The following is a 24,947-nucleotide window of genomic DNA, read 5'->3' on the forward strand; positions in this document are numbered from 1 at the left end:
ATGGAAGAAATACCGTAAAATTGACAGAGATAGAAAATCTATTCCACACAAATTGGTAGTTGAAATCCATTATTGTGATAAAATTATTTGACTTCCTGTTCCCACTGATTCTTACAAGTATTCGATTATGCGTGTCTGCATTGTCACTTTAATTAAGTTCCATCTGGTCATGTCGTGTTACTAGTTAATGAAATGACGTTGCATATGATACCAAACATATTTCTTAATTACAATTGGTGTATCAGCTGTAAAAAAATGGATATTATATGTGTAGCAAAAATCCAATCCCACAATTTCAGAGGCTGAAATATAAAGAAATTATATAAATGATGCCCGGAATAAGGGTGAGTATAAGCACGAAAGAAGATGGGCTGCTAGCAAAGGGGGTGGTACACAGGTCAGTGAAAATGGTAGTGTTGAGACTGATGTAACCCTTGAGTATGCCCACAAAAGGCCCCCTATTCCTGCAAAAATTCTTCATGCACGTCACAAGCACCACTGTGTTCATCCAGTTGTTGTTACCTCCCATGCACTGAAATATTCACATATCTTGACGTCAAATTTATAGTAAGTAACAATCGTTACTGTTGAAATTATAATTTCAACTGCCGCACACTTTTCCGGAAAACCGCCAGTTTCTTATCGCACCGCCTTTCACCAAGCAGCGATATTCTCTGGAGGGGCAGCGATAGAGTACGCCATTTGACGCGTGTCCTCAAGCAATTTTGAAAACAACCTTTTTACTGGAGCGTAATGTTCGTTTGGATTGAGCTAGTGATAGTCATTCAATTGAAAGGAAGGCTGTCCACCCTTGATTGAAACCAAAGCTGCGTACAGGCCTACAACAAATGACATTGCGTGAAGTTTTTGTTTTGATCGTCAAGTTTATCAGTAAGGCTGACTGAATCAATTTACCGCCATGCTGAAGTAATTGAAGAAATTAATTGAAATGTATTGTGGTCAGAAAATGTTGGTAAAGTCTTCAATTTTCTTTAATGAACGGTAGTTGTACATTTTAGGGTAAAAGTAAAAACAAAGTTTGTTGTTTTTGTATGAAATGAAAATGGGCGTAGCACTGTGAACTGAATCACGCAGCAGCGCGCGAGTGTTTTTTTTAGAGAACAAATTGCAATGTAATGTGTGGCGCAGCAGCGTGATAGCAAGAAGGATATGCACAGCAGTGCAGAAATTGAAATGTAAGTTTTATTGTCTGTTGATAGAGAGAGGTTAGAAGCGCAGCAGCGCATATGAATGTAGTTTTTGTTGTTTGCATATGAAATGCAAGTGAGGCACAACAGTGCGAGAGTTGTTGTTTGTTGAAACAAAAAGGGAAGCACGCAACAGTGCACAAGTGAAGAATTTTCACATAGCAGTGTGAATGTTTTCTTTGGGGAATACACATCAACGTGTATGCAATGTTTTATTATTGAAATGTAAGGGGAAGTAAGCAGCAGTGCGATTGTAGGTTTGGTTGACATGTGAAAAATGCAGCAACGTAGAAGTGTGAGGGTACACGCAGCAGCGCCAAGGAGAAATTTTTATGCACAGCAGTGCGATGGTAATGGTGTAGTTTTTCATTTGAAAAACAAGAGGGAGCACACAACAACGTGTATATGTTTTGTTTTGTTGTGAAAACAAAGGGGAGACACAGCAGTGCGTATGAAAGGAAACAGAGACAGAGTTCCTTTTGGTGTAATGCACAGCAGTGCAGATACAGTGCTCCATCTCCATGGTGGCTTTTAGATTGGCTGTTGTGTGACAATATAATCTGGTGATGTTTAGGGCTTTTCCTGCTTAATGCATTTTATGTATGCATGTGTTCATTTTTGTTGTTTTGTATGTAATGAGAGAGGGCAATACGCACCAGAAGTGTGCGAATGAAAAAGCTTGTTGTTTGTTGAAAAAGAAGAGTGCAATATGCAGTAGCATCGCGAAGGGGAAAAGCGCACAGCAGTGCGAATGTATGTTATTTTGTTGGATGAAATGTAATGCTCCGCAACAAATGTAAAAGCAATTTTTACACATCAGTAAATGTATGAAAAATTTACACACATCAGTGTAAATCTTTTCAAAGCAAAGATAGAGTAAATTTATTTGTGTTGAACTGAAGCGTTCCCTGGTTGTAATCCCTCTGTTAAGAGGAAGATGTTTTTGTAACAGAAGTTGTGAAATCCCTCTGTGTGAGGAAGATGATTTATGTAACAGTTGGTTTCTTGTTAATGAATAAAAGTTTTTTTTGTGTTGCTGAAACTCTGTCCTCAGCAAAACAATTTTTAGCTTCCTTGTGCTAAGATCCTGTGGTTAAAACAGAGCATCATTCTCTGTTCATTATTTGTTTTGGAATTAGCAGAAATTCCCAACATGGTATCAGAGCTTGTCCAAGCTCTTTGAAGGTGTCAAAGAAGATGAAGGAAGGATTTCTTGCTGCAGCAGCTTCTCCAGCAGAGTGAAGACTCAGTCAAAGAATCCAAGGTATTTCTCAAGTTAGTTTTTTTGTGTTACTACTGTAGACAGTCAGTTGTTTTAAATACACAGTCAAGTATTTTGAAGCATAGTTAAGAGTGATAGAACACAAATGGCGAGGTCAAGGAAGAAAGTCTCCAATCCTCCTAAGGATGTGTCTCCCTCTGCTACTAAAATAGAAGACAATCAATTTGAAAGCATTCTATTTGAGGCTCCAAGGCTCAATGGGAACTTTAATATATGGGAAGAAAGAATGAGGAATTTCTTACAGTCTCAAGGGATTGAAATTTGGGAATCAGTGATTGATGATAGCAGGATGGATAGAGAATCCAAGGAGTACAATGCAAAAGTAGCAAAGACAATCTTGAATGGGCTACCTGATTCTCTAAAGAAGAATCTAGGAAAACGTTCATCAACAAAGGATATATGGGACAAACTTCATGACCTTCACTCAAAAGGAGCACTAACCATGACCATCAATAAAAAAGGAGATCCTGAACCCATCATAGAAACTGAAAATGAGAATAATGACATCAAGGCTGAAGCAGACCTAGAAAATGAAAAGAATGAAAAGGACTTTGTAGAAGAACTCCTCGCTCAACTTATGACTACCATGGAAGAGATTAACAATTTGAAAAAGGAAAATGAGGCACTTAAGAAGATAGCTCCAGTTGGTAACCAAGATCAAACAAGGAAGAAAGTTGACCTCATCAAGCTTCAAGTACAAGAAAGGGATGAAGAGCTTGCCAAGCTTAAGAAGGAATTTCATCAAAGAAAAAGGAAGCATTATGAAGAAGTCATATCCATGACAAATCAATTGAATAAAGCAAAGAAGCAGGAAGACACCTTGTCAAGTCAACTTGAACAAAGGCACAAGAGTGTGAACAAACTTAAAGAAGAGATTGGTCAGTACAAGGTAGAGGTCTCCTCCCTTAAGTCCCAATTACAAGAAGCCAGGAAACAGGCACAAGGAGCTGAGAAGAGAATGGTGAGCAGTCAAGCAAAGAATGAAGAAATCTTCAAAATGAAGTCAGATATCATCTCCATTAAAATAGTAGCAGCCAAAGCTACTTGTAGCAAGGAAGAAACTGAGGAACAACTTGCAAAGAAGAATAATGAGTGTGAAAGATTAGAAGAAGAGATTGTCCTCCTCAGAAAAAAAGTTGAAGGGATGAACAAAATCATGAAGAGCTCTCAAGCCTTGGATGGCATGCTCAGCTATCACAGATGTCCATTTGATAACTCAGGACTCAGGTATGAAGGTGAACCCTCAAAGAAGAATGAAAATGCTTTAAGCAAAAGATATGTGAAGAAGCCAGAAAGAAATTGTGATGCTCCTAGTTCCAACAAAGGCAAGGAGAAAAATCAAGGCTACAATAGAAGAAACCCTTTTCAAAGAAGAAATCTTGCTCGAAGTAGAAAACCAACTCCAAAAAGAAATGTAGATGATGTCAAAGAGGCAAGAGGAAATGGTTATCATCAAAGGATCTCAAGGCAGAAAGGCTTCAGAAGTACATCAAGGAAACCTCCATCTCCCAGGTACCAAAGTTCATTTTTTGGTTATTGTTATTCTTGTTCAAACTTTGGTCATATGGCAAAAGACTGTAAAGCATCTCATAGAGATAGATGTTATAGTCTCTGACAACCTCCAAGAAACAATTTTACAGGAAGAAATCATGAAATCTTATTCATGAAGAATGTAGAATGCTTCAAGTGTCATAACATTGGTCATATGGCATGTAATTGTAACTTAACATGGGCTCTTACACAAGCTAGAACCATGCAGAAGAAGAAAGTTACACAAGTATGGAGAAGGAAGGAAATACAGTCCAAAAGTCCTTTGAGCTCTCCAGCCAATCTAAGCTTTTTTTGAGAAGACTCTGCCAAAAGGAGACGATGCATACAGTTAGGGGGAGCCTGTAATTCTTGATCATTATCGCTGAGAGCAAATGACCCACTGATTTTCCCAGAAAGCACAAGTGCAGATCATGCCCCAATGGATATAGCCAGCTGCAAAGACAATACTCTTATTCTCCTGAACAGTAACCAGGCACAGTTTTGTGGCTCGGGATTGATTGGAGTGTCTAAGCATAGCAGTAAAAGCGATGAAAGGAAAGTTGATACGAATAGGCAGAAAATTTTTGAATTTTTGAGGAAATGTTTGGGTATGACTGATAACCCAGCAGTTGAAATTAAAGGGGAGTGTTGAAATTATAATTTCAATTGCCGCACACTTTTCCAGAAAACCGCCAGTTTCTTATCGCACCGCCTTTCACCAAGCAGCGGTATTCTCCGGAGGGTCAGCGATACAGTACGCCATTTGATGCGTGTCCTCAAGCAGTTTTGAAAACAACCTTTTTCCCGGCGCGTAATGTTCGTTTGGATTGAGCTAGTGATAGTCGTTCGATTGAAAGGAAGGTTGTCCACCGTTGATTGAAACCAAAGCTGCGTACAGGCCTACAGCAAATGACATTGCGTGAAGTTTTTGTTTTGATTGTTAGGTTTATCAAGGAAGGCTGACTGAATCAACTTACCGCCATGGTGAAGTAATTGAAGAAATTAATTGAAATGTACTGTGGTCAGAAAATGTTGGTAAAGTCTTCAATTTTCTTTAATGAATGGGAGTTGTTCGTTTTAGGGTAAAAGTAAAAACAAAGTTTGGTGTTTTTGTATGAAATGAAAATGGACGTAGCACTGTGAACTGAAGCACGCAACAGCGCGCGAGTGTTTTTGTTGAGAGAACGAACTGCAATGTAATGTGTGGCGCAGCAGCGTGATAGCAAGAAGGAGATGAACAACAGTGCAGAGATTGAAATGTAAGTTTTATTGTTTGTTGATAGAGAGAGGGTAGAAGCGCAACAGCGCATATGAATGTAGTTTTTGTTGTTTGCATATGAAATGCAAGTGAGGCACAACAGTGCGAGAGTTGTTGTTTGTTGAAACGAAAAGGGAAGCACGCATCAGTGCACAAGTGAAGAATTTTCACACAGCAGTGTGAATGTTTTTTTTGGGGAATACGCAGCAACGCGTATGCAATGTTTTATTATTGAAATGTAAGGGGAAGCACACAGCAGTGCGATTGTAAGGTTTTGTTGACATGTGAAAAACGCAGCAGCGTAGAAGTGTGAGGGTACACGTAGCAACGCCAAGGAGAAATTTTTATGCATAGCAGTGTGATGGTAATGTTGTAGTTGTTCATTTGAAAAACAAGAGGGAGCAAACAACAACATGTATATGTTTTGTTTTTGTTGTGAAAACAAAGGGGAGACGCAGCAGTGCGTATGAAAGGAAACAGAGACAGAGTTCCTTTTGGTGTAATGCACAGCAGTGCAGATACAGTGCTCCATCTCCGTGGTGGCTTTTAGATTGGCTGTTGTGTGACAATATAATCTGGTGATGTTCAGGGGTTTTCCTGCTTAATGCATTTTATGTATGCATGTGTTCATTGTTGTTGTTTTGTATGTAATGAGAGAGGGCAATACGCACCAGAAGTGTGCGAATGAAAAAGGTTGTTGTTTGTTGAAAAAGAAGAGCGCAATACGCAGCAGCAGCGTGAAGGGGAAAAACGCACAGCAGTGCGAATGTATGTTATTTTGTTAGATGAAATGTAATGCTCCACAACAAATGTAAAAGCAATTTTTACACAACAGTAAATGTATGAAAAATTTACACACAACAGTGTAAATCTTTTCAAAGCAGAGACAGAGTAAATTTATTTGTGTGGAACTGAAGCGTTCCCTGGTTGTAATCCCTCTGTTAAGAGGAAGATGTTTTTGTAACAACAGTTGTGAAATCCCTCTGTGTGAGGAAGATGATTTATGTAACAGTTGGTTTCCTGTTAATGAATAGAAGTTTTTTTGTGTTGCTGAAACTATGTCCTCAGCAAAACAATTTTTAGCTTCCCTGTGCTAAGATCCCATGGTTAAAACAGAGCATCATTCTCTGTTCATTATTTGTTTTGGAATTAGAAAAAATTCCCAACAGTTACATTAAGAGAAATGAAATCAAGATAACCAAGGATGAAAATGAAAATCAATAAATCTCACATGCCAATAGGGCAGGGTTCGAATCCTCTCCCTGAGCACATGCCATTGTGGGCCATAACCCAAAAACCTTTTGACAAAATTGATGAGAAAAATGAGCCAGGAGACTAAATAATCAGAAGAAAACCATGCCACAAGATTGAAGGCCTTCCCAACATCCTTGGCGAAGCTAAGTTTTTCAATTGAACCTAGTTTAGGTCAGGAATCGATTTAAGGGCCACATAATCGTTAGAGAAGGTGCAATTGTTGCCAGCAATGACTTGCACCCAGATGGTCGTCACGAAACCAACCCACTTAATCATGGCCCCAGATTTCGGTGGAGGAGAATTGGAAAAGCTCAAAGTTGTTGCGCGTTGTCTTGGAAAATCTAGGGAGGACGTGCATTCAATGACCCAACACAAACTTCGTGGATTTCGTACAAGAGCAAGACATTGTCGTGCACAAATGTCAGCGATAAATGTGGTCACATGGTGCACAAATGTCATGTGCAGAGAAGAAAGGTAGATGAAACTCTAAAGTGAATTAATGTCGCTCCTTGATTACCCAAACATTGGATTACTCTGAGCTGACAGGGCAAAGGTAATATACAGAAATCATTTTAATATATACAATCTACCTTTGAACATCTATGTGCATTCTAAAATAATAAATACCTTTATTGCACTCTATGCTACACTATTTTGATGTAAAGTGAGTTGAAAATATTACCCATAAAATTTTTGGGTAAAATTTTGACTTTTGAAATGTATATATATTTAATATAAAGTTTAGAATTCTATAAAATTCACAACTTAAATTTGCAATTCTAACAAATTCATATAGAAAATAAACTACAAGCTACTTCAAAAAATATATTTATAGTATATAATTCTATATTTTATAAACATCCTATTTTGCTGAGTATCACATTTGTGCGAATTTTTTATTGGAATGTGTCTATTCAGAGCGCAAAATATTTTATGTTTCATATTGTATTTTGACAAATATATATGCCTGCGAGTTTATGTGGGAGAAATCAACACAATATTGTATGTGGATTAAATACTAAAGATCGCTTTTGCTTTTTATATTGATTACGTGCAATGTACTTTGTACAAATTACAGCTTTTTAGAATTTGACGGTGGCAAAAATCCATACAATTTATATTTTAACATGGAAGTCAACAAAGTATGCCCATCCATAGCAACCAATTTCAATTTTCATAAAAGCTTGATTATCACCTCTGAACATAAAGCATTAGATTCCGGTGGCTCACCCCTATCGTTCAATCCATATCCATAGCGTGCTAACTTATCTTCCTACTAGTGGAATGTTGGAGCTGTTATCACTCCATTCCATTCCTTTGCGTTTACTCGACTCCACCCCGCCAGCCACCAAATCCTCACCTTCGATGCCAATCTCCTCTGAAACTGAAACAGAAGCTATAATATCCTCGATTTTGATAGCCTCTTTGAGCTCTGCCACTACCTCACTCATGCTCGGTCTAGAAGAGCGTTCCACCTGAACACATCTCATGGCTACTTTGGCAACGCGAGTCATGGATTTCATGTCGTATCTTCCGTCCAACCTCTTGTCTATGATCTCTCTTATTTTGCCAACATCGTCATCTAGTATATACGGTGTCGCCTGTAAATGTGCCCATAATTTTTGTTAGTGTAGTTTAACATGCCCCACAAAACATTCTACTGTCAGCGCTCTTCAATATTTATATTTTGATAAGATTCCTTACCCATCGAATGATGTTTACGTCCTCTTCAGCGAGTTTTAGATCTATGGGTGGTCTACCGCATATGATTTCTAGTAGAACCACGCCAAAACTATAAACATCACTCTTCTCTGTCAACATTTGAGTGCTGTAATACCTGTGGTTCCCCATAGAAATTCAGCTATTGAAGCACAGTGGAAATAAAAAAATGAAATTGACTGTCCTCTAAAATAATTAATTGAAAGTTCGTCACAACAAAAAAATAACAAATCAATTAAGGTACAAAATTTGCGTAATAATGGGTTATGGGTTGAATTCGCTCAAGATTAGAAAAAAAAAACCATTACTCTGGATCAAGGTATCCGAACGTTCCTTTCACTGCAGTGGTAACATGAGTAGCCTGTCCATCAATTGTCATCCTTGAAAGACCGAAATCGGCTACTTTTCCATTCAAATTGCCGTCTAAAAGGATGTTAGCGGTCTTGATGTCCCTGTGAATTATCTTGGGGGTACAACCCACGTGTAAGTATTCCAGGCCTTCACAATATGGAAATCGCAGGTCGATCAGATGAGATATATGGTTACCCATCATTTGTCTTTATGCTTTTTTACATTATACAAATCTAATGTACATCAAAATGATAAAGAGATTTACCCTGTGCTGCATCTAACGCTATTTTGAGCCTTGTTTCCAAGTTAGTTGGGAATTTTCTGCACTAGGACCTGGAAATGTAAATAAGAACCAGATGCTTGTCGGTTACCTTGCTATTCTATCTACTGAAACAAAAATATCTTCAATCAATGAAATTTACCATAAAGATGGTCCCTCAGGGACCCTTTTGACATGTGCTCGTAGATAAGCATAACCTCTCTGGTTTCATTGCAGTAGCCTAGTAAAGATACTAAATTCCTATGATTGATTCTGGAAAGAAGATCCACCTGTTCATGAGATACATGCACAGTAAAAACTTTCTTTCTTAGATTGGATCCAAATTGAATCGTATTACATGGTAATATTTGAGCATTACCTCATTCAGAAATTCGTCAACTCCCTGGTGGGAGAACAATGACAGCACTTTTACAGCGATCTCTTTTCCTTCCGGCAATTTACCAAAGAACACAGATCCAAATCCCCCTCGTCCTATCTCCCGACTAAAGGTTTCTGTGGCAGTTGTCATCTCATCTAGAGTAAAGGCACGGCAATTTGTTGGATTTGGCACCTTAATCCTCGGGTTGTCTGCAATCCGCTCGTGAAAGGTAAAGTTACTAATAGTAAAATTTCCATTATTTTCATTCTTGTATCATATTATAATAATAGTTCTGATATTGACCTTGCTCCAAGAAATGTTTTCGTTCCTTTTCCACCCTACTGCTTTCGTTGACAACACCTTCTTCTTTTCTCCTGAATTTATTGCGATACACAACGCCCACTATCAATCCTATGATTAGAAATCCACCGAGTGTTGTTCCCAGGACAACCTTCAAGTTACCCCTCTTTGAATTCTGTAAAGTACATTTCCTCTTCTCCGTGCGTAGGTAGAGATTTCTAGAATAACTTCAACACACAAAAGATAGGTTTTTGTAAGATTTTTGAGATACACAGATCTAGATCTGCAAAACAATAAACAAGCTTGCAAGAGAAGGAAGGAAGCGAGCAAGAATTGAGAAAAGAATAAAAATTGATTCTACAATATTAGTTTTAGAATAAATACATAAAAGCAACTAAGTTAAGCTTAGTTGTACATGCAATAACTAAAGCTAACTAAATATAAGTGTGGTTTATCTTATGTTAATGTGTACATGTGCCACATGCAAGCAATAAGTTAACTGGAGCTAATCTAGGTGCATGTACACCAACACAGCTAGTCTAAGTGCATGTACACCAACACCCCCCCTTAAGCATAACTTAGGTGGGTGTGATGCAAAATGAATGAGTCCCGACAACATGGCCATTTTAGGTACCCATATACAATGCATAAAAAGGAGGAAAGAGGGAAAACCCAGTGGGAAGAAAACCCCCCCTCAAAATATAATGCAAAAGTAGAGAAAAGACAACTGTTAGGCAGTTGTGTCCTTCACCCCGAGACGATCTCGCAGGAATCAAAACTTCTGCTCAGTGAAAGTCTTGGTGAAGATGTCAGCAATCTGCTCGGAACTAGGACAGTACTGAAGATTGATGATCCCATCATGAATGAGTTCTCTAATGAAGTGCATGTGGATCTCGATGTGTTTGGTACGCTGCCGCTGCACTGGATCTCTGCAAAACTTTAGCGTACTTTGATTATCGCACCAGATGACAGTTGGATGATGGACACTAATCCCAAGCTCAGATAGGAAATGTTGTAGCCAAATTGCCTAAATAGTGGCATTGACTGCTCCTCTATACTCGGCCTCTGCTGATGATAAAGCAATGGCAGCCTGCTTCTTACTTGACCAACAAATTGGGTCGGATCCCAAACTGAGTACATAACCGGAAGTAGACTTGCGATCAATGGTGTCGCGAGCCCAGTCTGAATCTGTGAACTCGATGAGATGCAAAGAACAATTGGTTGCATAATGAACCCCATAGGTGATTGTCCCCTGGACATATCGAAGGATGCGCTTTGCAGCATTCCAGTGTAACTCATGTGGCTCCTGCATGTATCTGGAAACTGCTCCGACAACATAGGAGAGATCAGGACGGGAGTGAGTGAGATAAAGAAGACTTCCCACAAGCTGGCGATACAATGTGCAATCAACCAATGGTGTGTCTTTGCCATCCTCAAGCTTTATCCCTGATAAGAAAGGTGTGGCTGCCGGCTTGCAGTCACTCATGTGAAATCGTGCCAAAAGATCTCTGGCATATTTTGGTTGAGAAATGGTAATGCCAGAATCATGCTGATGGATCTCTAGTCCAAGGAAGAAATTTAGCAAGCCCATGTCTGTCATAGAAAACCGCTTATGCAATGCAGTTTTGATGTTAGTAATAACAGAAGCTGAACTACCCGTTATCAAAAGATCATCTACGTAGAGTACTATGATCAACAAGGAGTCAATTTTCTTCAGAAAATAAACATTGGAATCAGATTTGCAGCGTACAAAATTTTGAGATAACAAATAAGAATCCATCTTTGCATACCATGCTCTAGGTGCCTGCTTGAGGCCATAGAGAGACTTCTTGAGTTTGCATACCAGAGATGAATTCTGCATGTATCCCAGTGGCTGCTCCATGTAGATTTCCTCCTCGAGATCACCATGAAGAAAGGCATTCTTCACATCCATATGATGCACCTCACATCCATATGATCACAAAGATTCTTGATATCGTTGTTGACATATTCCGTCCCATTATCTGTGCGGAGTATTTTGATGCGTTTTCCAGACTGATTTTCCGCATGCGCTTTGAAAATCTTTAGATGTTGAAAAACTTCAGACTTGAGTTTCAAGAAGTAAACCCAAGTGAATCTCGTGTAATCATCTATAAATGACAACACATATCTTGCCTTGCTCATTGAAAGCACCAGAAATGGACCCATGAGATCACTGTGTACAAGTTCCAAAGGTGAAGAGGCTCTCCATGCATGCCCCTTCTCGAATTTTTCTTGTGGATGCTTTCCAAGAGCACATCCATTACAAACACCATCTGAAAATTCAATGGCTGGCAATCCTTTGACCATCCCTTGCTTACTAAGCTGTTGCATATATATGAAATTCAAGTGCCCAAATCTCTCGTGCCAAATCCTACTTTCTTCATTTGCATGCATAAGTAGCAAAATAGAATCTGATTGAGGAACAAAATCAGAAAATGTATACAGACGAGATTGATCATTTACCTTGCCAGATGCAATCTTCAAATTGGTTTGCATGTCATAAATGCTCACGGAATCTGGGGTAAATTCCACTTTCCTTCCGCTGCCTGTGTGTGTCATCTGATACACTGAGAGAAGATTCACAAAAAGCCTTGGAATATGCAAGACATTTTCAAAACTTCCATCTTCGAATTGCACTCTTCCTTGTCCAGTTGCTGCAACTGCAGAATTATCCCCCATGAGAATGGGAGGACCTGAGTATGCATGTAGAGAAGAAAAGGATTCCTATGAAGAAGCCATATGATGTGAAGCTCCTGAATCGATGATCCATTCTTGTGGTGCAGAATGAAGAGCAATCAAAGCATGCCCATTACCTCTTGGATCTGGTGCTTTTTCTCCAGACTTCTTCTTAGCATTCGTAGGAATGTGGTCTCCAAGATTGTGTTGCTGGAGTGTCTGCGCCATAAGATCTATCGTCTTCTTCATGCATGCAGATTCAGGATGAAAACCACGGTGGCAATAATTGCACATTGATTTCCCTTTCATTCCTTTCCTTTCCTTTGAGCCAGATGATCCATTAGGGGGTTTGGGATGTCCTCCCTTTCTTGGATCAGGATCCTTCTTCCCTTTTCCTTTCTGATGGTCTTTGGAATTTGCCTTTCCTTTTGCATGCACAGTAAGTGCATGCGCTTTGGAATTTTTAAGTGTGCCCATTTTGATGAGCTTATCTTGCTCATGCATCAAAGACTGAATAAAAGAATCCAGTGAGGGCATCTTCCAAGCTGCACCAGTTGCAGATCTGATTGTGTGGAATGTAGAGACGAGTACTGCATACTCTGGACCAAGTTTTGATAAAATGGAAAGAATCAACTGATTTTCTTTCTTGGATTTGTCGATCCTGCATCCTTTCAGCTGAACCAACAAGGCTTTATACCTCGTGAAAAAATCTTGAATGTTCTCAAAGTTTCTCGGATCTAATGAGTTTAACTCATTTTCGAAAATGTGACCTTGCATTTCATCCTGTTTTCCAAACAATCCTTCCAAAATTTTCGATACTTCATTTGGAGTTGAACATGATTCAACATGAAATAGCAGTTCCGGAGAAATAGATAAACATAGGATGCCGAAGGTCTCGTCCATGCGATTGAAATATCTTGTTTTCTCCATTGCCGATGTTGGTTCAACTTCTGTTTCCATGGTTATTCGAAATAAGCCTCTACTTCTGAGATGAAGTTGAATCTTTGGCTTCCATTCGAAATAATTATATGGAGTGAGAATTGCCGATTGTGGAAACTCCAATTTAGACTCCATTCTTTGTTGTTTCTTCAATCTTCTGAACCTGCAAATAAAATTGCTTGTGCACTGATTACAAATCCTTGTGCTCTGATACCATGTAAGATTTTTGAGATACACAGATCTAGATCTGCAAAACAATAAACAAGCTTGCAAGAGAAGGAAGGAAGCAAGCAAGAATTGAGAAAAGAATAAAAATTGATTCTACAATATTAGCTTCAGAATAAATACATAAAAGCAACTAAGTTAAGCTTAGTTGTACATGCAATAACTAAAACTAACTAAAGCTAAGTGTGCTTTATCTTATGTTAATGTGTACATGTGCCACATGCAAGCAATAAGTTAACTGGAGCTAATCTAGGTGCATGTACACCAACACAGCTAGTCTAAGTGCATGTACACCAACAGTTTTCCATGAGGGTCCTGCTGTTAGGTTTAGCTAGAACTTGAACTTTGATCATAATTATTATCTGTGAAAATTTTAGAACTTGAACTCTAATCATAATTATTATCTGCGAAAATCTTATTATAGAAAATATGAAGAAAATTCTGAACCTCGAAATCTTAATTTTGCGTCAAAACAATGTAAAGAATATAAAATAGGATATAGTACTTGAGTTTCAACGAACAATTGTGCAAAAGTTGGGCAGGAATTACACCGCTGAAACTGTTGTTCGCTATATTTCTGTGACAATAAATTCAAAAACATTGCGTTATGAAAACAATTAGTTAATTCTATTTAACCTTGAACAAAGAACCTGAAAAAATATATAAAGTGAAAAGGGAGAAGACAGGAAGACATACAACTCTTTAAGGTTTTTCAGTTCAGATAACCACGCTGGAACAGTACCATTCAGGTTGTTGTTATGTAAATATCTGGTATAAAAGAAACTTACAATCTCTCCAACCTAGTTAAATTGGAGAAATTTGGTAAGGATCCCATCAAGTGATTATTGTCAAGTGACCTGCCAATTTAAACACGTATTAGTAAATGCTGCAGAGAGATGATTATTATCTGATATAATATTCATCTACAAACCATGGCATCAAATGGGGCACTTATTAACGGCCAATCCTTTCGGTAAGAGGAATAATTCAACGACCAATTCTTTCGGTAAGAGGAATAATCCAACAGGAGATAGACAATTTTATAATAAGCATTGATGTAATGATTAATCTACAACATTTCTGTATCATTCTGAAAAGCTAATTAGGGGTAGGTCGAATTCTGCTTACAGATTAACTAATGCAGTCAACAGTGCAATATCTTTAGGCAGCAATCCTGTAAGATTTCTTCCGGACAAACAGCTGGCAGCAACAAAGTATCGTGAGCTCTTACAAATTCAACTATACGATTCGACCTGGAAACAAATCAACGACTTAAGCTTACAGTTTCGAAATTCTTATGTCGGAAGAGTTGTTATTGATAAAAACAGCTAAAATCACACAATCACAACAACTCAATCATATATTATGCACAAATGGTGTATGTGCAAACACACTCACACACACAGATTACATTCAGATCACTCTATTAAATAGAGTTTTTGAGATCCAACTTATTCCTAATTTAGAGAGAGTGGTTGAGAGAATTTCTCAACCATCACAAACCAATTTCTCAAATATGGAATGTAAGCATTAACTCCAACATCCCCCCTTAATGATTACATTACATGAAAATAACAAAATAATCAAGCTTATCAGTAGATGCTCCATCAAGTTGCCTCATAACCCTCGGAAAGGTGTAGTTGGCAAGTTGGATTCCCGAGTTCCCTTCCTCAACTCCCCAATCAAGGACCTCCTGAAGTCAATTACTGCACAACATCCCAATTTGTCACATAACCTCATTAGGAAACCACTTCCACGTCTACCACTAATGAGAGATCCTTCCCTAGATCCGCAACTGCCATACTATCTGGAAAACCATCCATATTGAGCCTTACTGCTACTTGATCTTTAAGTACTGGCATCAGACACATAGTTGAACTGCTGGTTATTTCAAAAGGGTGAACATTGTAGCTGCAATGAAGAACACCATAGAAACAGCCACCCAAAAATGAGGAAGTGTGTCCCAAATGGCTTCATCAGTCATGTTTTCATCATCACTTGGGATCAAAGCCCTACACATCCTAAAATTATCGACAAGGACAATAGATTCAAACAGTAGAAGTGGTACAAACACAACCTTCAAATTCACCACCGGTATGCCGTACCCATATCGGCTATCAAGATATGTGCAAAGCAGCAATTCAAATGCAATGAAAAGTGGGACAGCAACAACAGTATGACAAGGTGCCCAATGTCGATCATGAGGTGGTACAGGAGCAGGCAAAGAGAATCGTCCTCGAGCCACAATGATATGAAAAATCCATAGAGGCAGAAATATAAACCACCAGGAGCAGTGCCATTGGAGGCCGAGCTTGAGCGTCAGCAAAATCGTAAAAGAGAGAAGCGAGCCGTGTGCACAGAAAGATTGGGCCGATTTCGCCACGGGTGAAAAACTTGTAGTCTCGTTTACGCCAAAGAAATTATTGATAGAAGGTATCTGGCATCTGCCCACGCATTTCAGGGAATCAGTATCCCCTCTGAAGGCTCCATCTGGAATACTGGTCATCAGGCCGCTTTTTCTTTACGAAAATAGGAGAGGTGAAAACGCTACAGATAAATATTTAACAGGCTCATGTTCGCACTCGATGCCTCTCAGCTGCTGTGTAGGCGAGGTGACTGCATCTCATCTTTTGTAGCTTGATGCGAAATAACCAGAGAATATGACACCTGCAATGGTTCAAAGAATTTGGTCACAGTCTGCTTTTCAAGTCTCCAAAGAAATCACGATCCATGAGGGGAATATTCGCTAGAAAGGACGCAGCACGCTGCAGACAAGTAGAGCAATTGTGCCCAGCAGCAGCATATAACACAGCGGCCGCGTATTCATCCAGACTGGTTCCTCTATGGAAGCTCACAGCTGCAATGGAGATGGCTTACGGCTGCATACGCAGGTTGCTCCATTCTCTACTGTGACTTTCGCTCACGCCATTTTTCAGAGAACAAGGATCGAAATCCGCATCAAGCAGAAGAACTCTGATCGCATTAAAAAAGGCCACTGCCACACCTCTTCACAGATGACACGGCGACTCCACGCCTCACAGCCTCCGTGTAAGTCCGGCCTCCCATGGGCTCTCCGCACCAAGTCTTGCGCAGGTCAACAGATGCAGTCTCCACGATCTCTTCACTGTAGAATCAGGCACACAACACACAACACACAGGCCTCTGACCTATAGCTCTGATACCATGATAAAAACAACTAAAATCACACAATCACAACAACTCAATCATATATTATGCACAAATGGTGTATGTGAAAACACACTCACACACACAGATTACATTCAGATCACTCTATTAAATAGAGTTTTTGAGATCCAACTTATTCCTAATTTAGAGAGAGCGGTTGAGAGAATTTCTCAACCATCACAAACCAATTTCTCAAATATGGAATGTAAGCATTAACTCCAACAGTTATCACAGCTGATTCCTTCCCACTCGACCACATAACAAGGATCAGAAATCCAATCCTTCATGTCAAAACTCCTTTTGAGAGCGTCAAGAGCGTAAACTGCAGTTTAAGAACTACTGGATTAGGCATTGAATGATAATTGTTGTAAATTCAGTATAAGAAGTTTTACTCATTCAACTTACTATCTTGAGAATTTGTTGCCCGATCTGTGTCAGATAGCCAGTGATACTCGAAAGCGTTGAGTATAGGACGACGGTTGGAGTTAGGGGCCTTAATAACGTTAAAATAATATTGTATTTGATTGGGAAGGAATGTGCGCTCGTGAGCGGAATAATCGTGCACGAGAGTAATGGTTTTAGACGGTCTTTCACCATTTATCGCAACGTAAAAAGATCTAGATTCAGACATATTGAGACCCTTGAGCTCTGCAAAATACAACAGCAATAATGATTTGGTTCCTTGGGGTGTTGAAAGTACCCTGATTGGAATGATGTCCCAATTGTTTCCAACCCACGCCGTTTGCATGACAGCAGTTGGAGGAAGGTCCTCGGTATTTATTGCTGAAATAGCGGCATTCGAACTTACAGACCGCACAACATCTGCATTGTCAGTATTTAAAATTGAATCACTTACTAACCAGATGCGGTCGAATTGGTCCTGAGGATACCTGCATAATTAACCATACAGAGCTACTGAGCTCAATCCATGGAGAAAAAAATATTCACAGCCGCTAAATAATGATTACTATGAAAGGTACTGTCTAGGTGATTATACGATCAAGTTTACAAATAAGTTCGAAATGTTCACCTGATGATACACTTTCCACCGACATTATAAGTAAGTGGCATCAAAATTATTCCTCGCTTTGCCTGTGGATACATGCCATCTTGCAACCTCCTCAATTCGATAGCAGAGATAAAGGGATCATCACGCACGGAGGTTCTAATTAAGCAAATGTAAAGCACCTTGCCAGAACTGACCAATATTCTATGATAATAAAATGGATCTTGATTTCTTCTGGTTGTAACGTTTACCGGATGCAACATATGTAGTGTCTCAATAGAGAATTGGAAGCTTGACCAATTTTGGAATCCATTGTAAATTCCAATGGCGAACCACAATCTTAAGACATAAGGCACCTCGGGTGTCACGGGCAACTTATAGCAAGACTTGATGAGGGGCATTGGAAAGAAGCGTAGAGAATGCAAGTAAGTACCATCAGAAGAGGCGTTCCCTATGTCGACTGCTCGACCCACGTTTATGTACTCCGCATCAGTGACCCATGTTATATTGTTTTCCGCAGTGTGATTCGTTTTCCCTCCACAACTGATACTAAGAAATCCTGCGACACCGCTAGATAATGATTAATAAAAAAATATCTTGCCAAAAAATTCGATAAGCGCTTTAAAAAGCACAAAATATCGGTCGATGAAGACTGTATAAACTAGATAAAATGGAAAAACTTCACGCTCTTGGTAGGAGCGGGATCCTGATCCACTTCTTCAATTCAGACCTCCCATACCTGGTTGAGCACTAATCACAGTCAACAAAATTAGGAGCAGACCGAATGACGCTAGCCAATTGCCCAATTTTCCGTGATGAATTTTGGCCATTGTTCCACCAATCTTTAAAAAGTTCTGAGAGTAAATTGGAAGGTGCTTAATAAGAAGTGTTATTTATTTGATTTCTTGACAACACTTCCTTTTCCTTCTCTGCCTTCTTCTATCTGTAAATTGTGTGGAAGTGCTTAAGCTTGTGTAGAAGGTGCTTAAACTGCTTCTCTTAGAAGAGTGTTATTTTCATCTTGCCTAGATTTCCTCTCCTTATCTGCCTTCCCCTATTTTTCCTTTTGGAGAGATGTACAGCTAAATTAAACAACAAATAACACAGCAGGAAAAAACAAGCACATAAGACACAACTTTTAACGTGGTTCACCCAACCAATCTGGGCTACGTCCACCAAACATAGGCATCAGGAATTTATTAATCAAATTGGAGATTACATCAAGAAATCTTCACACTCTCTTAGCAAATCATCTGAATGATTGCCTTTTATATAGCATAGGGAATCTAACAGCCTCATAACTCCCTCACACCAACTATAGGAGGCATTAACTCCCTCCCAACAACCTGGAGCTAATCTAGGAACTGAATCCCTATTGTTGTCATCAGCTGAGATTTTTCCTATTTTGCTTAAACAGAAAATCTCAACAATCTCCACCTTGACAACAATTCGCCTGATGCCCTGTTATTATTATTTTATCTTTTCTACAAGCCAAGAGAAGCCAAACACCAGCGTAGCTTCTCCAACAAAACTGGTTTCGTGAACATGTCTGCACAATTCTCCTTTGTATGCACCTTTTCAAGAGAAACTCCCCTTTCAGTGATAACCTGTCTTACAAAATGATACTTGATTGGAATATGCTTTGATTTACTATGATAGGTTGGATTCTTAGCCAAATGTATTGCACTTTGACTATCACAAAGTAACCTGATGTTGTCCTGTAACCTACCAAACTCACCAAGCAAACCTTTCAACCAAACCGCCTCTTTGCAAGCATGAGAAGCAGCAATGTATTCTGCTTCAGTAGTGGATAAAGCAACAATGTTCTGTAGCTTTGACATCCAGCTTATAGCTCCACCTGCAAGAGTAAAGACGTACCCTGAAGTTGATCTTCTCTTATCCAAATCACCTGCAAAATCGGAATCAACATATCCGCAAACAAATTCACTACTCTTATTGTAAGAAATATGTTAATTTTTGGTATGTTCTATGCTAGAGCAATTTATTTAAATTTTCACAGTTAGCAATCACATCAGCATTAAGATAAACTGCAGATAGAACATAAATATAAATCGCAGAAGACAAGCCAAGGCAAGAGGACACAAGATATGGCACGAGCCAGGGACAAACCCCACAATGTGTGGGGAAACCCTTTGATCAAATCTTCTTTTACCTTCAAAGTTCAGCAGAGAAAGAGAGAGAGAGAGATAGTACAATTACAACAGAAGTCAACACTTTGACTTGTCTAGATCTAAGCATAGATCATCTCCTATAATGACGAGATCAGTTGAAGACATTCTGCTTCAACTGATACCTATCATCGCGCTGCATCTCGTCCTCTAGTTGCACTACTGCATATTGCCCCATGCTGCTGTCCAGGTCCATGATCTTTCTCAGACTAATGTGCATCATTATCATGCTGCTACCCCTGCTAATGTATCATTGGGCTGCCCATGCACATGATTTCATAGTGCTGCCCATCATGCTGCTACCCATGCTTCATGTATTCGTTGCACAACCCATCTACAGTATATCATGTTGCTGCCCAAGACTGCATTATATATATGTGCCCAAATCATACAACGTTATTGTCCAGATCATAGATGTTGCTCATAGATATACTGAGATCATCATTCATCACTGCTTTGATGAGAGGTAGGATTATGATCCTGTCTCTTACCTTCGATGAGACTGACACTCTTTGCAGAGTGAACGCTATCATTGCATATAGGAACATAATCTAATCCTTCAAGTTACCGTTGTACAAGATGTATGTCACCGAGATCTTCTTTATCCAACCAAAACCAAAATCTATTGTGATCATAGCACATCGAGACTGCTACAAGTAGGCCGAGGGTCATGTAGACTACCAACGTGAAGATAGATGTGCCCAGATCACATACATTCTTCTCTGCTACACAGGTATGCTGAGTCTGCGGCTATGCTTGAGTGCAGTTATGACTCAATATAAATATCTCTGTATTCTGTGCATAAATGTCTTTATGAACAAAGTATAAAGGCAACCATGACTGCGTATGATTACAGTGTTTAGGGCCACGTAGCTGTAGTTTAGGGTTGCGTAATGGTGACACCTTCACACTGCGTTTGGCAGCTACAGGTCTCCTTTTAACTGTGGCCAGATCTCCTTGACATTATAATGACTGCAGCTTCTTCCATGCTTGACTGTTGTTATGTCTGCGGCTCTTTTATGACAACGGAGCAGATTAGGGCATCACACTGACGGTGAATGAATGTCTTCATGAACTACGTGTAAGGTCTATGCCTTGCGTATAAAAGTCTTCAAGACAGTGAGTGACTGCATATAGACTACGACTTCCTTCATATCATTACAACTACCCTTTATGACAGCGTTATAGGAGCCTCCTTGACTGCGTAGATTAGGAACTGCGTATAAGCATATTAGGTCTCAGTTTGCTATGAATATCATCCTCATATGCCTGCGTATATGTCTCTATTTACAGCGGATAGGGTTAGGGCATCATCTGAAGCTAGGCCAGCGTATTCTTTAGTGTCCCTCCTTCTCCAAAAACCCAAGACGTGGAGAGGAAGAGATCACTCAAGAATATCTCACCAAATGACTTCAAGTCCTCACCTATTTATACTAAAAACAAAGATGATGAATAGACACGTCTATTGGGCTTCTGAGCCTACTCAAGTTGCTGGCCGACTTGACAATAATTACATAAACAAAATAAATTCATATCTCCATAAATACTTATTGGAGTCGGATGATCTTTGGATCAATCCTACACCTCTTGACAAGAGGGATCCAATAAAATTATCAGCTGCCATAAATAAGCTGACCCACATGGAGTTTGGCCCTAGTTGCCAATTTAACACTCCCTCTCAACTAGGGAGAACTCCATCCGCTGATCCATATGTACGACGGTACTATCTCTGCCATTAGTGCCTTGCACTACTCTGCCTAGCTCTGCTGGCTCTACTCAGCTCTGTTGGCTTTGCTCTACTCTGCTCAGCTCTGCTGGCTCTCCTCTGCTCAGCGCTGCTGGCTCTGCTATCTCTGCTCTGCTCAGCACTGTTGGCTCTGCTCTGCTCAACTCTACTGGCTCTGCTCTGCTCTGCTCATCTCCACTGAACTATGAAGAAGAAGAATTGATCGAGAATGAGTCATATCATTCTCCACTGACTTGAAGTCAGTCTCAGAGTGCATACCACTAGTCCCAGACCAGTCTCAACTGACCTGAAGTCAGCTTCATAGTAAGTACCACTCCTACCACTGGTCCCAGACCAGTATCGCAGTCTCAGAGAATGTACCACTGGTCCCAGACCAGTCTCAACCAACCCGAAGTCAGCGTCATAGTATGTACCTCTCACTGGTCCCAGACCAGTACTGCACTGACACGAAGTCAGTCTCGGAGTATGTACCACTGGTCCCAGACCAGTCTCAGCCGACCCAAAGTCAGCGTCATAGCATGTACAACTCCTACCACTGGTCCCAGACCAGTATCATTGATCCCAGATCAATGGAGGACATCCTAGCGTAGGGAGTACGGTAGATACAACGATGCGTCCATCGGTACTACTATGGTCCCTAACTTCATTTACCTGCTCATTGATCAGATGAGAGGTACTTCCCATGAGTCCCAGACTACATGGGTAGGATGCCTCGACAGGAGAACTTAATCAATCCTGTCCTCACAGGAGAACACATCAATCCTGCTACAATCGCCATGGAGAACACATCAATCCAGGCTGCCATGGAGAACACATCAATCCAGGCCTCAGAGGAGAACACATCAATCCTGCTACAATCGCCATGAAGAACACATCAATCCAGGCCTCACAGGAGAACACATCAATCTTGCTACAATCGCCATGGAGAACACATCAATCCAGACCTCACAAGAGAACACATCAATCCTGCTACAATCGCCATGGAGAACACATCAATCCAGGCCTCACAGGAGAACTAATCATCCTGCTACACAAGAGAGCGAATCATCTTGTCCCACAAGAGAGCGAATCATCTTGTTTCAGTGCGCACCACCAGGGGAGGGTGAGTCACCCTGTGGTCATATGTTGCTCCAATAGAACTGCAAGCCCCCCAAAGCTCCTAGAGCTCAATGTATGCAGCATGCAGGACCCTTTTACAAAGGTCTCTCAACAACTCCAAGTCGTTCGGGAAAATCACAAATTTGATCTTTCCTCAGGGCTCTGTCTTGTACATCATCTCAGTGTGATGGAGCCTCCTTGATCATCGACTTACCATATCCTAGATAAGGCAGTAATCGATGTCTATTTGTTGGAGCAATTTTCAAATACGAGATTCCTCAATAATCGAATCCCATCTCTGGTTGTCACAAAGATTCACAGTGGTATTCATCATGTGTACAAACAACTCACTGAAGAGCTTCAACAACTAGACTGCCTCACAGAAGGCCATACTATCAGCAATGTATTCTGCCTTGGTGGTGCTCAGAGTTACCAACTTCTGCTTCCTCTGCTCTTCCAGGATATCGAGGCAGACAGCACTGAGAAGTGCTCTAGTGATCCTCCATACTGCCTGCCCACTCATCATTCAAATAATCATGTGGTTTCATATTTCCGACAGTGTATCTCAATTCATGAGAGATTGTGCCCTGAAGATATCTTAGAAGATTCTTGGCACCAATCTAGTGAGGCTCAACCAAATATGAGCTCACCATGCTAACTGCAACACAGATGTCCGGACGGAGGTTCTCCAAGAACATCAATGCGAATGAGTTTATGAAACTCAGAGGCATTTCCCAAATCTGGTCCGACATCATTACCATATAACTTCTGAAAGTTAGGATCCTCGAGGCAATCACAAGCTTGCAGCTTATCTTCTCGCATTCAGAATCCAACTCCCTCTGTCTCCTATAAATGAGAGGGTCTGCACCTGTCAAACATAGGTGCCGGTACGAGAGGTTCATCATCCACAACCTTCGAGTAATGGTTTGGATCGATTTCACTCCTAGTGAATCTCAGCTGAATTGGACAGCTATCAATCCTCTCATACTATGCCCGAGGTGTTTTTCTTCAAGCCATAGAGGGATTTCTTCCACCTGTATACATGAGATTCCTTGATCATGATTCTCAAACTCCTCGGGTTGTTCCAAACCTGTGAACCAGCTGCATGAGGGGAATGGTCCCCTTATAATATTTTCCTTCGGTACATTTCTGACATGTACCTTCATGCTTCTTTTGAATTCAGACATCCTAGTCCCCATCTGACTCACAGACCTTCGGTGCTGAGTCAATGGACATGGTCCCTAGTGGACTTCTTGCAACTTGATACAACCCTGAACTCAAAAGTATCTTTAAAAGATCTACGTACATTTCCATCGATAAGTGCCACCCTGTAACCTTTGACTTCCATTTCTGAGATGGACATCAGGTTCGATCAGGTACATAAAAGAGATTTTGGGGTTCCTTGCTTTCGTGGAAGAGTCAACCATTTCCTTGATGACCTGCATTACCAGTCATTCTTTTGATCATTGAAGATGTCCCAGGAATGATTGTTATCTTCATCAAGAGATGTGTCTCTGCCATTCAGACACTCCTTCGCATAACGGCCGATTTTATTTCAACAAGGCATCTGCCTTTCCTTCCACCCTTAGATCCGAACTTCCCAATGAAGTGATCTTAAGATGGACCATCAGAATCTTCTGCTGCGCCATTCTGATAACATTCTCTGCTTTGACTTCACCCTAGGTGAATTATGAGGAACCCACTGATCCTTCGGTCTTGTCCCAACTGTCTTCGGTGATTGCTCTTTCACTCTTGCTTGGGCATTGTCTTCACCTTAGCTCTGATACCATGTTAATTTTTGGTATGTTCTATGCTAGAGCAATTTATTTAAATTTTCACAGTTAGCAATCACATCAGCATTAAGATAAACTGCAGATAGAACATAAATATAAATCGCAGAAGACAAGCCAAGGCAAGAGGACACAAGATATGGCGCGAGCCAGGGAAAAACCCCACAATGTGTGGGGAAACCCTTTGATCAAATCTTCTTTTACCTTCAAAGTTTAGCAGAGAAAGAGAGAGAGAGAGATAGTACAATTACAACAGAAGTCAACACTTTGACTTGTCTAGATCTAAGCATAGATCATCTCCTATAACGACGAGATCAGTTGAAGACATTCTGCTTCAACTGATACCTATCATCGCGCTGCATCTCGTCCTCTAGTTGCACTACTGCATATTGCCCCATGCTGCTGTCCAGGTCCATGATCTTTCTCAGACTAATGTGCATCATTATCATGCTGCTGCCCCTGCTAATGTATCATTGGGCTGCCCATGCACATGATTTCATAGTGCTGCCCATCATGCTGCTGCCCATGCT

At 40.2% G+C, this 24,947-nt stretch overlaps 1 protein-coding gene and 1 pseudogene across 1 annotated transcript; both read right to left on the reverse strand.

Annotated features, from left to right (window-relative positions):
* Nucleotides 1-7,791: 7,791 nt before the first annotated feature.
* Nucleotides 7,792-15,907, reverse strand: LOC149188544 (putative LRR receptor-like serine/threonine-protein kinase At1g67720; annotated as a pseudogene).
* A 184-nt stretch (nucleotides 15,908-16,091) lies between these two features.
* LOC149188545 (uncharacterized protein At1g24485-like) lies at nucleotides 16,092-18,423 on the reverse strand. Its single transcript, XM_089409985.1, has 6 exons — nucleotides 18,333-18,423; nucleotides 17,618-18,152; nucleotides 16,993-17,477; nucleotides 16,837-16,909; nucleotides 16,406-16,525; nucleotides 16,092-16,242 (listed from the first exon to the last, which is right to left on the reverse strand). Exons 1-6 carry the CDS (start codon nucleotides 18,421-18,423, stop codon nucleotides 16,092-16,094), a joined length of 1,455 nt encoding a protein of 484 aa, XP_089266111.1.
* Between the last annotated feature and the right edge of the window lie 6,524 nt (nucleotides 18,424-24,947).

This window comes from Pinus tabuliformis, chromosome 3_1 (genome assembly GCF_031772625.1).
Source record: "Pinus tabuliformis cultivar Carrire ecotype Pingquan chromosome 3_1, CPIR1, whole genome shotgun sequence".
NCBI lineage: Eukaryota > Viridiplantae > Streptophyta > Pinopsida > Pinales > Pinaceae > Pinus > Pinus tabuliformis.

What these genes read in the sequence shown, in the direction of transcription:
- LOC149188545 (XM_089409985.1), bottom strand. Translation starts at nt 18,423, where the DNA reads ATGGCCAAAATTCATCACGGAAAATTGGGCAATTGGCTAGCGTCATTC. An exon ending in TGTGATTAGTGCTCAACCAG is followed by an intron (nt 18,153 to 18,332) that starts GTATGGGAGGTC and finishes GCGGTGTCGCAG; the next exon opens with GATTTCTTAGTATCAGTTGT. An exon ending in GGTGGAAAGTGTATCATCAG is followed by an intron (nt 17,478 to 17,617) that starts GTGAACATTTCG and finishes TTAATTATGCAG; the next exon opens with GTATCCTCAGGACCAATTCG.